The sequence below is a fragment of the Theropithecus gelada genome, chromosome 16, assembly GCF_003255815.1.
Source record: "Theropithecus gelada isolate Dixy chromosome 16, Tgel_1.0, whole genome shotgun sequence".
Classification (NCBI taxonomy): domain Eukaryota; kingdom Metazoa; phylum Chordata; class Mammalia; order Primates; family Cercopithecidae; genus Theropithecus; species Theropithecus gelada.
This window is the reverse complement of record NC_037684.1, coordinates 53,746,080-53,762,075: the sequence shown is the minus strand read 5'-3', so window position 1 is coordinate 53,762,075 and position 15,996 is coordinate 53,746,080. Positions and strand designations below refer to the sequence as shown.

The 15,996-nt window shown below is 60.1% G+C and overlaps 1 protein-coding gene across 1 annotated transcript; it reads left to right on the top strand.

Moving 5' to 3' along the window:
- The first annotated feature begins 3,051 nt into the window (after window positions 1-3,051).
- On the top strand, window positions 3,052-12,396 carry NPTX1 (neuronal pentraxin 1). Its single transcript, XM_025363153.1, has 5 exons — window positions 3,052-3,650; window positions 3,938-4,145; window positions 6,179-6,423; window positions 7,688-7,867; window positions 8,539-12,396. Exons 1-5 carry the CDS (start codon window positions 3,207-3,209, stop codon window positions 8,758-8,760), a joined length of 1,299 nt encoding a protein of 432 aa, XP_025218938.1. The 5' UTR covers window positions 3,052-3,206; the 3' UTR covers window positions 8,761-12,396.
- Window positions 12,397-15,996: the final 3,600 nt, after the last annotated feature.

The following is a 15,996-nucleotide window of genomic DNA, read 5'->3' as shown; positions in this document are numbered from 1 at the left end:
CAGGTGACCCAGCTTGGCCTCCCAAAGTGCTGGGATTACAGGCGTGAGCCACCACACCCGGCCTTGTCTATGCTTTTGAGGTGTATTCGAATCTATTGCACTATCATGGTGGGAGTAGTATATAACATATACTATTGTGCTAGGCCGGGTGCTGTGGCTCACACCTGTAGTCCCAAGACCAAGGCAAGAGGAGTTCAACCATCTCTACGAAAAAAAAAAAAATTAACTGAAGTGTGGTGGTGCAGGAAGTATCGCTTGAGCCCAAGAGGTCGAGGCTGCAGTTACCTGTGATCGTGCCACTGCACTCCAGCCTGGGCAACAGAGCAAGACCCTGTCTCAAAAACAAAACAACGGTGTGCTAGTGTTCATGGTCTCCCAATGAGTGAGGTCGTGTCACAGGCAGCCTCAAATGTACCCAGCTGGGAGTATTACGGGATCGCCTCCCTCACCCCAGCTGCATCTGGGGTGTGGGACTCAGGCAGGGCCGGAATCACTGGCTGTTCACAACACCATCCCCCCTCTTCCGACCTGGCAGCCAGACACCCCGATGAGTTCGGGCAGGGCGGCCCTTAGTTTTCTTGCTCCCTCCCTCTCAGATACTTGCAGAACACTAGGGAGGCCGAGGGAACCCTAAATACGACCCTCAGCTTGTCCAGGGTCTTGTGATGGAGAAATGTGGCATGGTGGCCCTCGCGTGTGTGTGCAGCGCCTGCAGGTGTCCCGCCCAGCGCCTCCTGCACGATAGTTGCAGGCTGGACCCGAGGGTCCCGGCCCATCCACCGTGGTCTCCTCCCCGGTGCCCCTCAGTGCCCAGAGGTCCCGCTTGCCCCAGACATTGCCCCAGGCTCCCCTCCCTTTCTGACGCCGTTGTGCCAAGATGCCAGGCCGCTGAGGTCTGGAACCCTGGCGGAAAAGCCAGGGTCCCTGGCCTTGGGTGGCCGGAAAGGCTCCGCAGCTGCTGGGGATAGAGACGCCGGGCCAGGCTAAGGGCTCTCGCCCCGTCTGAACAGCCTGCCCTGGGGAGGGCCAGGCTCCTCTCCCGCGCCCACGCGCTCTCGGCAGGGTCCGGCTCCAGGCCTGGCGGGCGCGGCCTCCCTACCGGACGCGTACGGGAGGGCGGCCAGGCTAAAGCGCTGGGGCCAGGAGGGCACCCGCCGGGCTGCTGCCTACGGGAGTTGGGGCAGAAGCCGCCGCGCCCGCGCGCGGGTAATTTCTCCCGAGGCGCGTTCCAGCCCGTGGAGCTGCTGGCGCAGACCTCGTGTGGGGACCAGCAAGGCTAACCCCTCCCGCACCCTGTGGTCGGCAGAGCACGCGAGGGGCAGCGAGCCGCGTGGGTTTGGGGGCGCCGTGGCAGGCGAGCGGGGCCGGCAGAGCGGGAACCCGCACACGCTCCGCGCGGAGCCGGGGACAGGCGCGTGCGGGCCGCGGGGTCCCTCTGGCGCCAGGAAGCGGCGGCCGAAGGACACAAGAGCTCGCAGCCCAGGCTCAGGGAGGCGTAAAGGCCGAGACGCTGAATGCAGACGGCGGGAGCTCGGGGGCTGGGGGGTGGGAAGAGGCCGCTGTTTCTCAAAAAAGTCTCCATCGAGCCGGCCTCTGCCCCTGCCCGCCGGGCGGACCCCCGATCCCTGCACCCAGGGCTGCCCGTGGGTCTGTGCGGGCTGGGGACCCCCTCCCGACACCCAGCCCCCGGCTGCGCGCAGGGAAAGGCTGCAGAACGCAGGGACCACGGAAGCCGGGGGCGGCGGGGAGGGGTCGGTCAGGTGGCCCCCGGCTCTAGCCCGGCCCGGCAGTCTCGGAGCCTCAGTTTCCTTCTCTGTACCACGGGAACATGGACGGAGGGATTTCCGAGGCTTTGACCGCACTAATCGCCGCGGGGCGGGGCGGCGGCGCCAGCCCTGGTCCTGAGCCCCCAGCCTGGCGCGGGAACCCGGACGGGGATGTCGGGAGCAGAGTCCCGCGGTCCAGAAGGCGCGAGCGCGCGGGTGCCGGGTGGGGTGTCTGAGCGAGCGCGGAGCTTCTCAGGTGGACGCCCCCAGCCACCTCTGGGACCCTTCCTGCTGGCCTTCGAGCCTGAGAAGTGGGCGCGGCTGGACGGAAGGGAAACAGCCCCCCACGCACAGGTGGACACCCGGGGATACCGGGCGCGCGCGGCGCCTGGCAAGGGGAATCTGCTGGGGACGCGGGCGGCTGCTCCCGCGGGGCCGCCTTCCGAAGCGCCGCTGGCTCCGCGCCTTCCCGAGGCCGCTACGAACGTCCAGCCCCGGCGACGCCGCCTGCCCGCGATCGGCCGGCTCCGCGGACAGGAAAGGCTCGATCCGCTAGGGCGGCCTCCGAGAAGTCCCCAGCGCCCCTCCCGCACGGAGTGGGGGCTGAGAGACCCTGGGGACGGGGCCGGGTCCACAGAGCCCAGGAGCTGGGGGAGGGGAGGCGCCGGGGGCCCCGAGCTGTGGGAAGTCCCTGGACCCAGGCTGCCGGGCGGCTTCTCAACAGCACACGGACACCTAAGAAACGCGGAGCGGCCCGGTGACCCCCGCTCTGGACTTAGTGGCGCCGCGAGGCCCCACTCCGGGCCTCTGACCACCGGGCACTCGGGTGTTCATCTGGGTCCTTGCGGACCCAGCCCGGCTCCAAACGCCCCCGGCCCGAGGGTGTTCAGGGCAGCCAGGAGGGACGAACCGAATTCTGTCTCCCGGACCCGCGGTGGTTTCCCGCCCGCCTGGAGCCCCGTCGGAGGTTCGGGGACACCACGCAGGTGGTCCATCCTCGAGTCCGGGCCGGAGCCCGACCTCCTTCCCCGTGAGCTCTCGGAGCCTTCGGGGCAGCGGCGCCGGCCCAGACGGGGGCGGGGGAGGAGGGGGCTGCGGCAGCGCCCAGAAGGGCGAGGGGACGCGAGCGGAGGCAGCCCCGGTGGCGCGCTCGTGAGACCCCCGCCGCGCCGCGGGCCCGGGCCGCAGACAATTAAAGCGGGATTCCTCCCCCGCTGACGTCGGCGGCGCGAGGCCCCTCCCGCGGCGGCATAAAAGGCGCGGGCTCCGCAGCGCAGGCGGCAGTGGGGGCCTGACAGCGCGGCGGTGTGGACCGCGCGGCCGAAGAGCGCGGCGCCCAGAGCGCGGTCCGCTCGCGGAGCCACAGCCCGAGCCGGGTGCCAGCCGGAGCCGAGCCCCAGCCGAGCCGAGCCGGGCCCGGAGCGCCAGGTGCCCGCAGCCATGCTGGCCGGCCGCGCCGCGCGCACCTGTGCGCTGCTCGCCCTCTGCCTCCTGGGCGCCGGGGCCCAGGATTTCGGGCCGACGCGCTTCATCTGCACCTCGGTGCCTGTGGACGCCGACATGTGCGCCGCGTCCGTGGCCGCCGGCGGCGCCGAGGAGCTCCGGAGCAGCGTGCTGCAGCTCCGCGAGACCGTGCTGCAGCAGAAGGAGACCATCCTGAGCCAGAAGGAGACCATCCGCGAGCTGACCGCCAAGCTGGGCCGCTGCGAGAGCCAGAGCACGCTGGACCCCGGAGCCGGCGAGGCCCGGGCGGGCGGCGGCCGCAAGCAGCCCGGCTCGGGCAAGAACACCATGGGCGACCTGTCCCGGACACCGGCCGCCGAGACGCTCAGCCAACTCGGGCAAACTTTGCAATCGCTCAAAACCCGCCTGGAGAACCTCGAGGTCCGCGCGCGCCCTCCGGCTCCGGTTCCCCCTCCGGCTCGCTCTCCCCTCTGCCCTCCCCTACCTCGTTCCCTACCCGGCCAAGCATCCCCCACCCCCGCCTCAGTAGCGCGCGGGTGCCCGGCCGGTGCCTCCCCGCACCTGCGAGGCCCCGCGGCGGCCACTCGCCCCAGCTCCCTGCCAGGCCGCCCCCGCAGTCGCCCTGAGGGGACCGCGCCGCGGGCCTTCCAGCACGGTCCCCGCGCCTCGCCTAATGGTGTGGTTTCCCCCGCCCTTGCACCCCGCAGCAGTACAGCCGCCTCAATTCCTCCAGCCAGACCAACAGCCTCAAGGATCTGCTGCAGAGCAAGATCGATGAGCTGGAGAGGCAGGTGCTGTCCCGGGTGAACACCCTGGAGGAGGGCAAGGGGGGCCCCAGGAACGACACCGAGGAGAGGGTCAAGATCGAGACCGCCCTGACCTCCCTGCACCAGAGGATCAGCGAGCTCGAAAAAGGTACTGGGGCCAGGGGGAGCCGTGCTGCCTGCCCCCGCCTGCTTGCCCGACCCTGCCTCTGTCCTGATCCCTAACAGCCCAGCTCTGCACTGTGCAAGCCCCGAGCCGCCCCCCTAACTCCGACCCCTGCAGCCCTTTCTCATCCACCGCACCCCTTCCCAGGTTCTGGGCTTCTCGTCGGTGTTTCTAGCAGGGCTGGGTACCCTGGGCTGGGGCTGTCTCTAGGAAAAGGGAGCAGAGGAAGGGATTGCATAGTGCCCCCTCCCCCATCCAGACACACTCACACACTCGCTGGATTTTTCAAGTCTGATTTGTTTAATCCTCAGTAACTTTGCACAGTGGCTGTTGCTGGCCCAAACCCTCCCTGCTTAAGAAAGGCTCTCTGTCACTGGTCCCCAGCCTCAGCGGACAGCAGGGTGCAGGCTGGGGCTGGGTGCTCTGGGTCCCCCGGCCGCTGAGGCTAAGCAGGTTTCTTCCCGGCTACCATGCCCCTGGTGTCCTCTCAGGGTCTCCCGCTCCTCCCCACTTCTGCCCTGAACCCTTACCCTGAGGTTTTCTCTTCTGAGTGACCCAAGCCCTGGCATCTTTCAAACCCCTGAGGTTTCTCAGTCACCAACTCAGGCCAGTCGGCCTGTCACCCGGGGCTCCTCAAACAAGGTTGTAAAAGAGGGGGGGTGCCCGGTGCGGAGCAGGGCCATGTGACCCTGCTCAGACCGCAAAATGTGCCGGACAGATTTAAACAGTGCCATCTTAAGGCTTGTTATGTAACTGAAAAACAGATCAGAAGAAGGAAGGACCTCAGGAGGGAGGGAGAGGGAAGGAGGGGAGATTGGGGAATGAAAAACACACCAGAGAAAGGCCAGGGGCTGGGTCCCTCCCCATCCCCCATTGCGGGCCTCAATGGGTGGGGGGAGCCGTGGGGGTGCTGCACTGAGGGGGCTTGCCCTGCTCTGCTCCCTGCCAGTTGGTTTAGAGGAGGGGTGGCTGCTGGCCGGGCAGGATGCCTTCTAGAAATAATTTTTGGCCTGGGGAACTGGTTTCTTTCTGGGCTTCCTGGGAGGACCACAGCCGCTCACCCAGGGGTTGGCCGGGGGGTGTGTGTTCCTGGGCTCTGGGCCTGGTACTGGTGCCCATTGCTGGCTAAGAATGTTTTGCCTGGAGTCAGTCACACCATACCCAGGGTGCCACAGTATATGGATGGGCTGTGGGGGCTGGCGCTCACTGGAGAAGTGGCCGGCAGGGAAGGGGGAAGGTGGGCCTTGTGGAAGGGGAGGCCACCAGGCCTGGAACCTGAGCTATGAGGATGCTCGCTCACCTGAGCGTGTGGCGGCATCCTAGAGCAGTCACCTTGGGGAGCCCTGGCTCCCGGAGTGCTCCCAGCTCCTTGCTGCCCTGCCCTCTCGGCAGGGTTCCAGGCAGAGTCCCTGGAAGGGCCTTGGAGGTTGGGAGCTGCCCAGCCTCACACCCTAGAGGCATTGGTGGGTCAGACGCACGTCTGGCCTGGAGGGAAGCGTGTGGGCATCAGGGCCTGGCTGCTGGGTGGGGAGGCAGGAGCAGGGCCCGGATCGAGCGAGGAGGGGCTCTGCGCCCCACCCCGTCCTGGAATCAGGTCGGTTACCCTCAGGGTAGCTAGCCTCGTTCCTCCTCTGCAGCCACCCCTGCTCCTTGGGTTGACTGGGTATGCCCTCGCTTGGCGGCTGTCCCCATTCCCTTCTCACGCCCACCACGCAGCCCAGTGTAGATGCGGCAGCCCACCAGGCGCTGCACCCCACCCCCACCTCCGCAGGGATGCCAGCATGTGGGAATGACAGCCGGCCAGACCCAGAGTGCGGAGAGCTTCGGTCAGCTCTTTACGGATGGCCCTGTGCCTTGGGGCAAAGTACTTGACCTGGGAAGCCACCCGCTCTGCGTCTCCAGAATGGAGACCGGAGCCTGCCATGGCCACATCACAGAGCTTGGTGGGGACCGAACTCAACTCAGACACCGATAAGCACTTCACACAGGTGCACATGTCAGGACTGTGTCCTCCGCAGGTCAGAAAGACAACCGCCCTGGAGACAAGTTCCAGCTCACGTTCCCGCTGCGGACCAACTATATGTATGCCAAGGTGAAGAAGAGCCTGCCAGAGATGTACGCCTTCACTGTCTGCATGTGGCTCAAGTCCAGCGCCGCGCCAGGGGTGGGCACTCCCTTCTCCTATGCTGTGCCCGGCCAGGCCAACGAGCTGGTCCTCATTGAGTGGGGCAACAACCCCATGGAGATCCTCATCAATGACAAGGTAAAGCACCCCCCGGCTCACAGGACGGCAGCGCGAGGCCCCAGGGCCCCAGCTGATGTCGCATGCTAGGACGGGGCTATGGTGGACTCAGATGTTGATGGGACCCCAAGAAAAGTGTTTGCCAGCTGGGACTGAGGGAAGGGGAGGGTGAAGACCAAGAGAAGTGGAAGGAGCACCCTCACCTGTACTGGGAGAGCAGGGAGAGCTGGACCTTCCCAGTTGCCACCTGGGGTGGGTATGGGAGAAGGCAGAGAATGATCCATGGGGCCTGGCCCTGCCTGATGATATGGTCTGGACTCCTCCAGCAGCTGGTCTTGGAACTGGCTTTGCTCCTTCATAGCAGGGGCCCAGGGATGCTCTAGGCTGATGAGGGGGCCTTAGAGATTTTGCCTGAGTCCAAGTCTATCCCACTCAGCCCCCTAACTCTTGGGAGGAGGACAGGTCTGTGTGACCCCTTGGAAGAGGACAGCACGGGCGGCCTTTCCCTCTAGTGAACCTTCTCCATCCTCCCCTGTTAGCTATGAAACTAGCTGCCAGCTTTCAAACTGCCTTGACTGCAGGCCAACAGTGGTAGTCAGTGGCTAAAACCAGGGCTGTAAGTGGATTCCACGTCCTTGTTCCTGTTGCTCTTCCCCACAAAGGGCTGTGCCGTTCTGGGCCGCCTTTCCCCAAGCAAAAAGGGTGTGAAGTTTCTTTCCTCGCTGCTGGACTGTCATCCTTCCCCCCTGGAATGGCAGCAGGAGAGTGAAATTCCAGGTCGGAGGCTGGTCTCAGCTTTAAAAGGCGTTGTACTCCATGACATCTCTCAGATCCTCGGCAAAGGCTTGCCATGTTGTAGAGCGAGAGGGTGTAACAGCTAGAGATGGGATGTTGGAAGAGAGAGGAGAGGCCAGCAGGCAGGCTGCACAGGTGTCTCATGGAGGCCTGAGAGGCAGCAGTGAACTCAGACACCAGGGACGGCTCTCCCTCCAAGGGCTTGTTGTGTAGACTAGCAAAGAGGGAGGAGGGTGAGTAGGAGTGAAGACTGTGCACCCACATGGCCCTTGGGGGTTCCCTTGGTAGAGCATTACATTTCCTGTGTGATTCTGTACCCCACTCCCAGGCGGGGCTGATGGATGCTGAAGTCCGGGGCAGTAGGTGCTGTGAGAATTCAGTAATAGTTCTTGATATTTACTTTGCAAGTAGAGATAGGAACAGCTGAGGCAGTAAGATTACGGATTCTGGGCTGTACCCACCAGCCGGCATCTGTCATTCTCCTTCCCAGGTGGCCAAGCTGCCTTTTGTCATCAACGATGGCAAGTGGCACCACATCTGCGTCACCTGGACCACCCGGGACGGGGTCTGGGAGGCCTACCAGGACGGCACGCAGGGTGGCAGTGGCGAGAACTTGGCACCCTATCACCCCATCAAGCCCCAGGGCGTGCTGGTGCTGGGCCAGGAGCAGGTACTGTGCTGGATGTGGTGGGGAAGGGGAGAGAGCTCCAGAACCAGAGGCTGGGAAGGGGAAGAGGAGCAAGGAGGGAGGGAGGTGGCTGGAGAAGTGGTTCCCCTGAGAAGCAGCCTGGGGAGCAGGCCGGGCAAGGCCTGTGCCCTGGGTGGACTCGCGCTTGAACTTCCTGCGGGAGTGAGCTTTGGTTTCAACGCCCTCATAGCTGCAGCAACATTTTCTTTGGCATGGGAAGGCCAATTCTGCTTTTAGTGATGAATAATTTAGTTCCCGTGAAGTGGTTTGTCTCCCGTTGGGCATCTAGGAGGGAGACGAAGGGATGGAGAATCTGGGATGTCTATCCCTGTTGGGCAGCTTTAAATGGCATGAAGTGATGTCTGGGCAGGGGCCCCCAGGCCCTGCTGCTATAGTGGTCCGTGGCTGAGGGACCAGCTGCAGGAGGGGCAGAGGGCAGAGGTGGTCGGTGCCATCCCTTTTCTTGGGTCCTCTCAGGGGAGGGACGGATGTAGGGCTGGAGAGTCGGGGACAGGGAGACGAAACGGCACTCAGGAGTGGCCGTGAGAGTCCGTGATGGGGCAGGCACAGAGGCGCTCAGACCCCTGGCCTCGGGATGGGCCCTCAGATCACCTGGCGACCTCTCTACCCTCATCCTCTGTTTTTCTCCAAAGGACACTCTGGGTGGTGGGTTTGATGCCACCCAGGCATTTGTGGGTGAGCTGGCCCACTTCAACATCTGGGACCGCAAGCTGACCCCCGGGGAGGTCTACAACCTGGCCACCTGCAGCACCAAGGCACTGTCCGGCAATGTCATCGCCTGGGCCGAGTCCCACATTGAGATCTACGGTGGAGCCACCAAGTGGACCTTCGAGGCCTGTCGCCAGATCAACTGAGTGCGGCAGGCCAGGCTGAGCCCGCCCGCCCTCACCCCCTGCTTGTGCGGCGATGATCTGTTTCGTGCGTCTCTTCTCTCCCTTTTCCCTAGGAATGAACCGAGGCCGTCGCCCCTGCACATGCACACGCACACAGCCTGGTTTTGTCCTCATGCACACGAAGCAGCCCCTGCTCCCATCTGTCCCTGAGGAAGCCCCACTTCTCTGTAGGAGCCTGGACTCTCTCAGGCGGGCCCCGTTCACAGCTAAAGTGGGCGCTGCGACGTTTTGAACGAGGCAGAAGTAGGTGAGAGCATCTGTGTGTGCGTGTCTACATGTGTGTGTCTACATGTGTGCGTGTGCGTGGCTGGGGGAGGCCTTTTCTTAGAGGACGTACTTCATTTCCTTCTTTCTTTTGTCTTTGGAAAAATCTCATGATGAAAACTCGTATTTGCCAACTTTGTTAGCTGCGTGCGTGCCTTGGGGTTGCTGCAACCTCAGTACACGCATTTGTCTTTGTTTGCAAACCTTTTTCAGAGCGACGTATCTTTATATTGATGTAATAAATGCCTTTTAGTGGGTTGTCAAAGGCCAGGGGCGGGGTCTCTCTACAGAGAACTTTTACTTTGTAATGGAAGTGAACTGTCTCTGAAGGGTGAAGGCGGGCTGTGCTGGGATGTACCCTGTGCTCTCCCGTGGAGGAGAGGGGATGGCTGAGGACACTGGCCCTTACCCCAGAGCCAGGCAGCATCCATCCCTGCTGTTTGCATCTGAGAGCAGCACAGGGCCTGGGAGGCCGGCCTGAGTGCCCAGCTCAGTCTGCTCTGCCCCAGGAAGGCCTTGCCCTCGGCCTTCCCACCTGCTCAGATCCTGCAAGGCTGGGGTCTGCCCCTTCTTTCTCGCCTCTGGAGCTGTGCTACTTCAGCCCGGACAGCCCTGAGAGAGGAGCGTCCCACCCACAGCCCAGGAAGCCAGGCCCCAGGGCCCCTCTCCTTTGGCCTCCGGCAGTGCAGACCAAAGGAGACCTTTTAAGGAAAGAAGCTGTGTTTCGCTGAAGACCTGGCCACGTGGGACCACTGGGACTTCAACCCAGCCCGTTGGTGGGAAGGTCCTCTTCGGGGACCTTTGATAGCCGTATCCCTCCCAGCACGCCAGGTGCCAGGTGAGCTGGTTCAGACCCCTCCAAGGGTACTCCGGAGACCTCACACGTGGAGCCAGGCCTGGCCAGGGTGGGGGCCTGAAACCCACTCCTCCATCTCACGGGGCTCACGGCCTACAGCAGCCTGCAAGCTGCCACTGGCCGGTGACACTGACACCTGACCAGTGTCCAGAACCTTTGCCTTTTTTTGTTCCCCGTGAAAAGCAACATGGACATTTCCTTCTAGTCCTTCCAAGGAGGGGAGAGAAGTATGTGTGCGTGTGTGTGTATGTGTGTGTGTGTGTTTGTGTGTGTGTGCACTGAGTGAGAAAGAGAGCAGGCTCGGGAGACCCTGCCCAGGGTAGGGGAGCTTCCTGCTTTGCATCATTTGGTGGTCGCACGCCCCGAGGGCACCCCGACTCTGTCTCCAGGAGTCTCATCAGCAAGCGGCTGACAAGTCTTTCTAGAAATTCTACTGCACTGCCTGGCTCAGCTGCAGCTGCAGACATTTCTGCAGGAGGAGCAGGTGTTTCTGTCTTCTGTTCCTTCTAGGGCCACCTGTCCCCTTAAACACAGGTCCACGTTGTGTCAAGAACCTAGTGCATCTGTGTGTGTCTGTCAGTGTCTCTGTGTCAGTGTTCTCGTGGGTGTCTGCACGGTACCCGGCCGCCGTTCTGCAATGCATCACTCCCGCGGAGGGGGTGCAGATCAGGCGCCGCGCTGCGCGTTGTTGTTCAACAGTAGCTTTTTCTTAGATAATCGTGCTTCATCAGCGCCTGTCGGGTTGTGGCATCCTTGGATCTGCAGGGATCTTCTCTGTTTGCATGTTCCTCGGGGTGGCGTGTTCCTTGCTCCCTGGGTCCGACGTGTGTTCCCGCACCTGCATGGACTGCCCTGGTTCTGTGTTGTGTGCCGAGTGCCGCCCAGTGTTCTGTGACCACCCGTGTATCTACTGAAAATGGCTGGGTAAGCAAGCCAAGGGTGTTGGAGGAGGTCAAGAGAGAGCTCAGTTTCCCTCTCCCCCTCCCCAAACACACCAAGAAGCATTTTTAACGTGTAGGTTGAGAACAAGCCTAAAGGATTCCCGTAGCTGGGAGGCAGCGAGAGAGCTTGGAGTCGCCTCTCTAGACCAGATCTAGCCCCACCCTCACTCCAGCCATCTCGGAGCCCTTGTGCAGGCAACACCCAGTGCGGGCTATGTGGGGTGCTCCCCTGCCAGCACCTCCCACCAGCCCCACCCCTGCCGATCTACTGGACCGCAAACCACCTTCTGCCCCCGTGGGCCAGGTGGGAGCTGTCCGTTCAGGACCACGAGCCATCCTCTGCCCTGACTAGCGAGGGGCAGAGCACACCCCAGTGCTTACGCCTCCACCCCTGCAGCCTCCTGGCCTGCTCACCTTCCTCGCCCCTCCTCTGACCCACCCATGGTGCCAGGGCCGAAGCTGACCTTTAGCTCCCTCCCGCCCCTTGCTAGGGTCTGAGCCAAGCCCCTCGACTCCCTCACTGTGTTGACACTTGGCACTTTGCTGGCCCCGAGAAAGGTCGATGACACAGCCGCAAATCTAATCCACGTAGTTCCCATCTACTCCTTAATCTGATTGATGTTCCCTCTTGCACTGAATAATACATGCCTCTCTCAGGTAAGCCATTTTATAAAACAAGAAGATAAAAAGCACTGTTGAGGCAGTGTTTGCTTTTGCCGAGCTGGTGTCCGACAGCTCCCTGGGTGTCTGGGGTGGGAGAGCTGTTGACAGAAGCTCTCCGGGCCCTCAGGGGCTTAGATCCCACTTGAGTCGTAAGCCTTCTTGCTTTTGATAACACAGTATTATTTCTCTTACTGTAGAAGAAAAAGTTTATTACCAAACAAGAGTATTTTTATGAAAGAAAAGGACAAACCTATAAATTAACTCAACCTATTTCTCCCTTGAAAATACTTTCAGGCTCCACCAAAATGTAGAACTGAAAGCATGTATTTTGGAAGAAAGAGATACATTTTGTATGCTTTCTTTTCCTTTTGTAGATTCCCAGTTTATTTTCTAAGACTGCAAAGATCACTTTGTCACCAGCCCTGGGACCTGAGACCAAGGGGGTGTCTTGTGGGCAGTGAGGGGGTGAGGAGAGGCTGGCATGAGGTTCAGTCATTCCAGTGAGCTCCAAAGAGGGGCCACCTGTTCTCAAAAGCATGTTGAGGACCAGGAGGTAAAACTGGCCATTTACGGTGAACCTGTGTCTTGGAGCTGACTTACTAAGTAGAATGAGCCGAGGATTTGAATATCAGTTCCAACCTTGATAGAAGAAGCTTGGGTTACATGTGGTTCACATTAAGAGGATAGAATCCTTTGGAATCTTATGGCAACCAAATGTGGCTTGACGAAGTCATGGTTTCATCTCTTAAACACAGTGTGTAAATGTGTTCAACTAACGATGGGAAATGTATTACTTCTATACACAGTGGACTTAAGCGCAATTTGTTGAAAGGGAACAAGTCATTGAAGAGAAAAAAAAAAAAAAGCCCAATACTTAGAGTCCCAATTTTGTCTTATTTGCCAAAAAAAGAAAAAAAAAAGCAACCCCCCTAGAGTTGATATTGTTATAATGTATATACTGTATAATATGAAAGAGAATCGATGTATCTTACTTTTTCATTATTTGCTAACCAAAGCTGTACATTTTTCATATGATCTGCAGCCTTTTGGGTATCAAATGGGTCAAAACCATGGGACCTGCCACCTCCCATCAGCAATTCTGGAAATGCACTATTTCTACTGGTATTCTTGCTTTTTTTTTTTTTTTTTTTCATTTTTCTTGCTGAAATGACATGAATTGTTGAGTTTATTTTTACACAGTAAAGAGTGGAGAAAGACTGTGGTCTCCTTAGAACGTCTCTTCTTTTCCGAGGCTTGCCAATGCCACCTCCCCCTGCAGCCACCCCTCTTCCCCAGCCAGGTGCAGGTGACCCTCACCCGCAGGGGGTATGTGCCTCGCTTGTGCATTGCCCTGTGCCCTTAAACAACCCCACACCATCTGGTGACGCTGGATGTTGCATGGAGGGGTCTCCATTTCACAGGGGCAGCTGACAGAGGCAGAGAGTGGCTCAGTGATTCCCCAACTCAGTGAGGCTGCTCGGCCTGGGATATAGGGTCATTCCCCATTCCCTGTCCTCTCCTGGGTGGACTCGCGGTCCATAGCAGGGTCCGGGTTTGAGGTGGCCCAGGCTTGTGCCGAGGCAACTCTGGCAGTCCTCTGCCCCAGCCTGCTAGCAGGTACTTAGCCACATCTGGTTGCCTTCCCGCTTTGAGAGTCCCAGGAACCTTCCCTGCACTTGTGTGAGAGTGTCTGAGAGTGTCCCTACAAAGGGATAGATGGCCTTGGGAACGCTGGGCCTCGGGCTGAACTTACCTCCCTGTCCCCCTTGTGGACCTGGCTTGACTCTGGATGTGTTTAGAGCTTGCGAGCTGTTGCCTCCAAGGGACAGAGTGACCAGGACCCAAGTGCCCTGGGGTGAGTGATTCTAACACACAGCCTGAAGTCAGGGGACATGGAGCCAAAATCACCTGCCCAGTGGTTTGGTTGGTGCCCCCCACCTCACACACACACACACATGCGTGTGCACACACACACACACACACACTGGGTTGGCAGAAGGGACTGGTCACTCTGGCTTCCTATTGGCATCGCCTGGGGATTCCCCGCCCAGTGCTCTGGTGTTCCCTGGCCAGGAGTCAGGAGTGGGGGTTTGGTGGGTGTGAGCAAGCCACCTGTCACCTGTGGAGGGAGAAGGTTTGGCCTCAGCAAAGCAGGCAGGGAAGCCCCTGTATCCCTGCAGGAAGAGCCTTGGTCAGGAGAGAGAGGCCCTGCCAGGCGGGAGGCCCCTGGCCTGTGTTCCCAGAGCCATTCTCGCTGGGTGGTGTTCACCCCAGGGTGCACGCTCATGGTTGGGCCCAGGATTATGCCGATTCCAGCGGCTCCAATGGACACACCACCTCATACCTCCCACTCAAGAAAGTGCAGAGTTATGTCTGTGATAACGTCACGCATACATTTCTAACTTCTATGTGAGAGTGCATTCAAACACTTAGGTTCTTTAACTATCATTAGATGCGAAGTACTTTCTGCACTTCTCACACCTGATTTTGGCTCATCCATGAATGCCTTCAGGGGGCCGTGGAGCTAAGAACAGCTGCTTGGAAGGAAGCCACGGGCCTTGCAGCTCGGTGGAGAGAGGTGGGAGTCTGGGCAGTGGGACATGGGTGCAAGAGATCAAAGCCAGAGGGTGTCTTGGAAGTCATTAACTTCAGCAGCCTCTCGGGTGCCTGAAACTGTTCTCGGCTTACACACTTCTGGTGATGTGGAGCTCATTACCCCAGAGAGGCATTCTGTCCTATTTTCAGACGGCTCTGACTATTGACAAGTTTTCTTTTGCACTCCTGTCTCTTCTTTTTCTGACATTTCGTGCTTGGTTCCTTGCATTGAGCTACAGCTCCTGCCCATCTGTCCTGACACGGGAAGACAGGGATCCCTGAGTCTTCACCAGTTCTGCCCCACACAGCAGCCTCCTCAAAGTGCACTGGGCCAGGGGCGGTACCTGCATGGCAGGTACTTCTGTCCCTGCCCCTGTGGAGAGGGAGATGGTACATCCAAGACCTGTAAGATGTCAGGGCCTTGAGGGTCTGGGCTTTGAAGAACCTTGAGGGTCGTCTAGTCCAGCTCCCCCACTGTTCAGATGAGGGGACTGAGGCCCAGAGGGGCTGTGTGGCTCGTTCAGAGTTGCGCAGCTTAACATCCAGGAATCAGAACCCGGGATTCCTGACGCCCAGCTCAGTGCTCTCACCTGCCTGGCTAAACAGCAGGGTCCTGAGCTGTGCTGTGGGGCTGGTAGTACTCTCTCTCAGGGCTGTGAAGATGGGATGAGGAGCTGTATGCACAAAGCCTGGTATGAGCAGGTACAATTGGGGGCAGACCCCCTACTTTGTGCCATACCAGGATACCCTCCTCCAGCTTTGTCTCCTGAAGGTCGGACACCTCCCCTCACTGCCCACGGCCCTTCCCCATGCATCAGTCCCTCCTGGGACGCCAAAGACCCAAGGGGAGCTGGGAAATGTTGCCTTCAGGTTGGACCATGGGGCACCCCAGCTGCAGCCCCTGGACCCCAGTGCCCCCCATGTCATCCACACCAGGAAGCTCAGGATGTCTGGGGGTCCCCTTCTCAGCTCCTGAAGGCTGCATCCCCCACCCCCATGTGGGACTGCAGGGCACCTGTCCTCGGATCTCTCCCTCCCCACCCACTGAGCTGCTCCAGGACTTGTCAAATCCCCCACCCAAGCCCCCTAAGCAGCAGCAGGGGAAGCTGGACCAAGCCCTGGAAGGTCTGGGGATGTGGCTTGAAGTGGCCCCCTGCAAATGCAAGGCCTCTGGAAGCCCCTGCATTTATCCTGGGAAAGGGCCTCTGGCTCCAGGTCCCCCAGCTGCCCTCTTCCTGTTTTTGGTGCTCCAGGAAGCCGGACATGTGTACGGCCTTGAGCCCAGCTGTGGGCTCCTGGAGCAGAGGCATCCCAGTTGAGGGAGTCCTGGCCTGCTTTCTCCCTGTGCCCATTCCCTGCGAGGTAGCCGGGGGTGGGCTTATCCCCAGCAGCACCCTTTCCCTGGCACACAAGCTCCTTCGGCTCGAGGAGGTGGCTGCTCACACACCCACACTCACGCACAGCTAAGTCCCTGTGGCCTCGACTTGCTGAGACGTCTGCCCCACGGCCTGAATGTCCTTCCTCTCCCAGATGCTCAACGCCTGGCCTGGGGTGCTCCCTGGAAATGCCACAGACTCTCCCTCTGCACTCACTGGTCACACATTACTGTCATATTGGATTTTTAAATAAATGTCTCTAACAGTTTAACTCTTAAAACCTGGAAATTGGCTGGGCATGGAAGCACATGCCTATAATCCCAGCACTTTGGGAGGCCGAGGTTGGAGGATCACTTGAATCCAGGAGTCCAAGACCAACCTGGGCAACATAGTGAGACCCCCATCTCTACAAAAAGTTTTAAAAAGCTGGGAGTGGGCCGGGCGCGGTGGCTCAAGCCTGTAATCCCAGCACTTTGGGAGGCCGAGACGGGCGGATCACGAG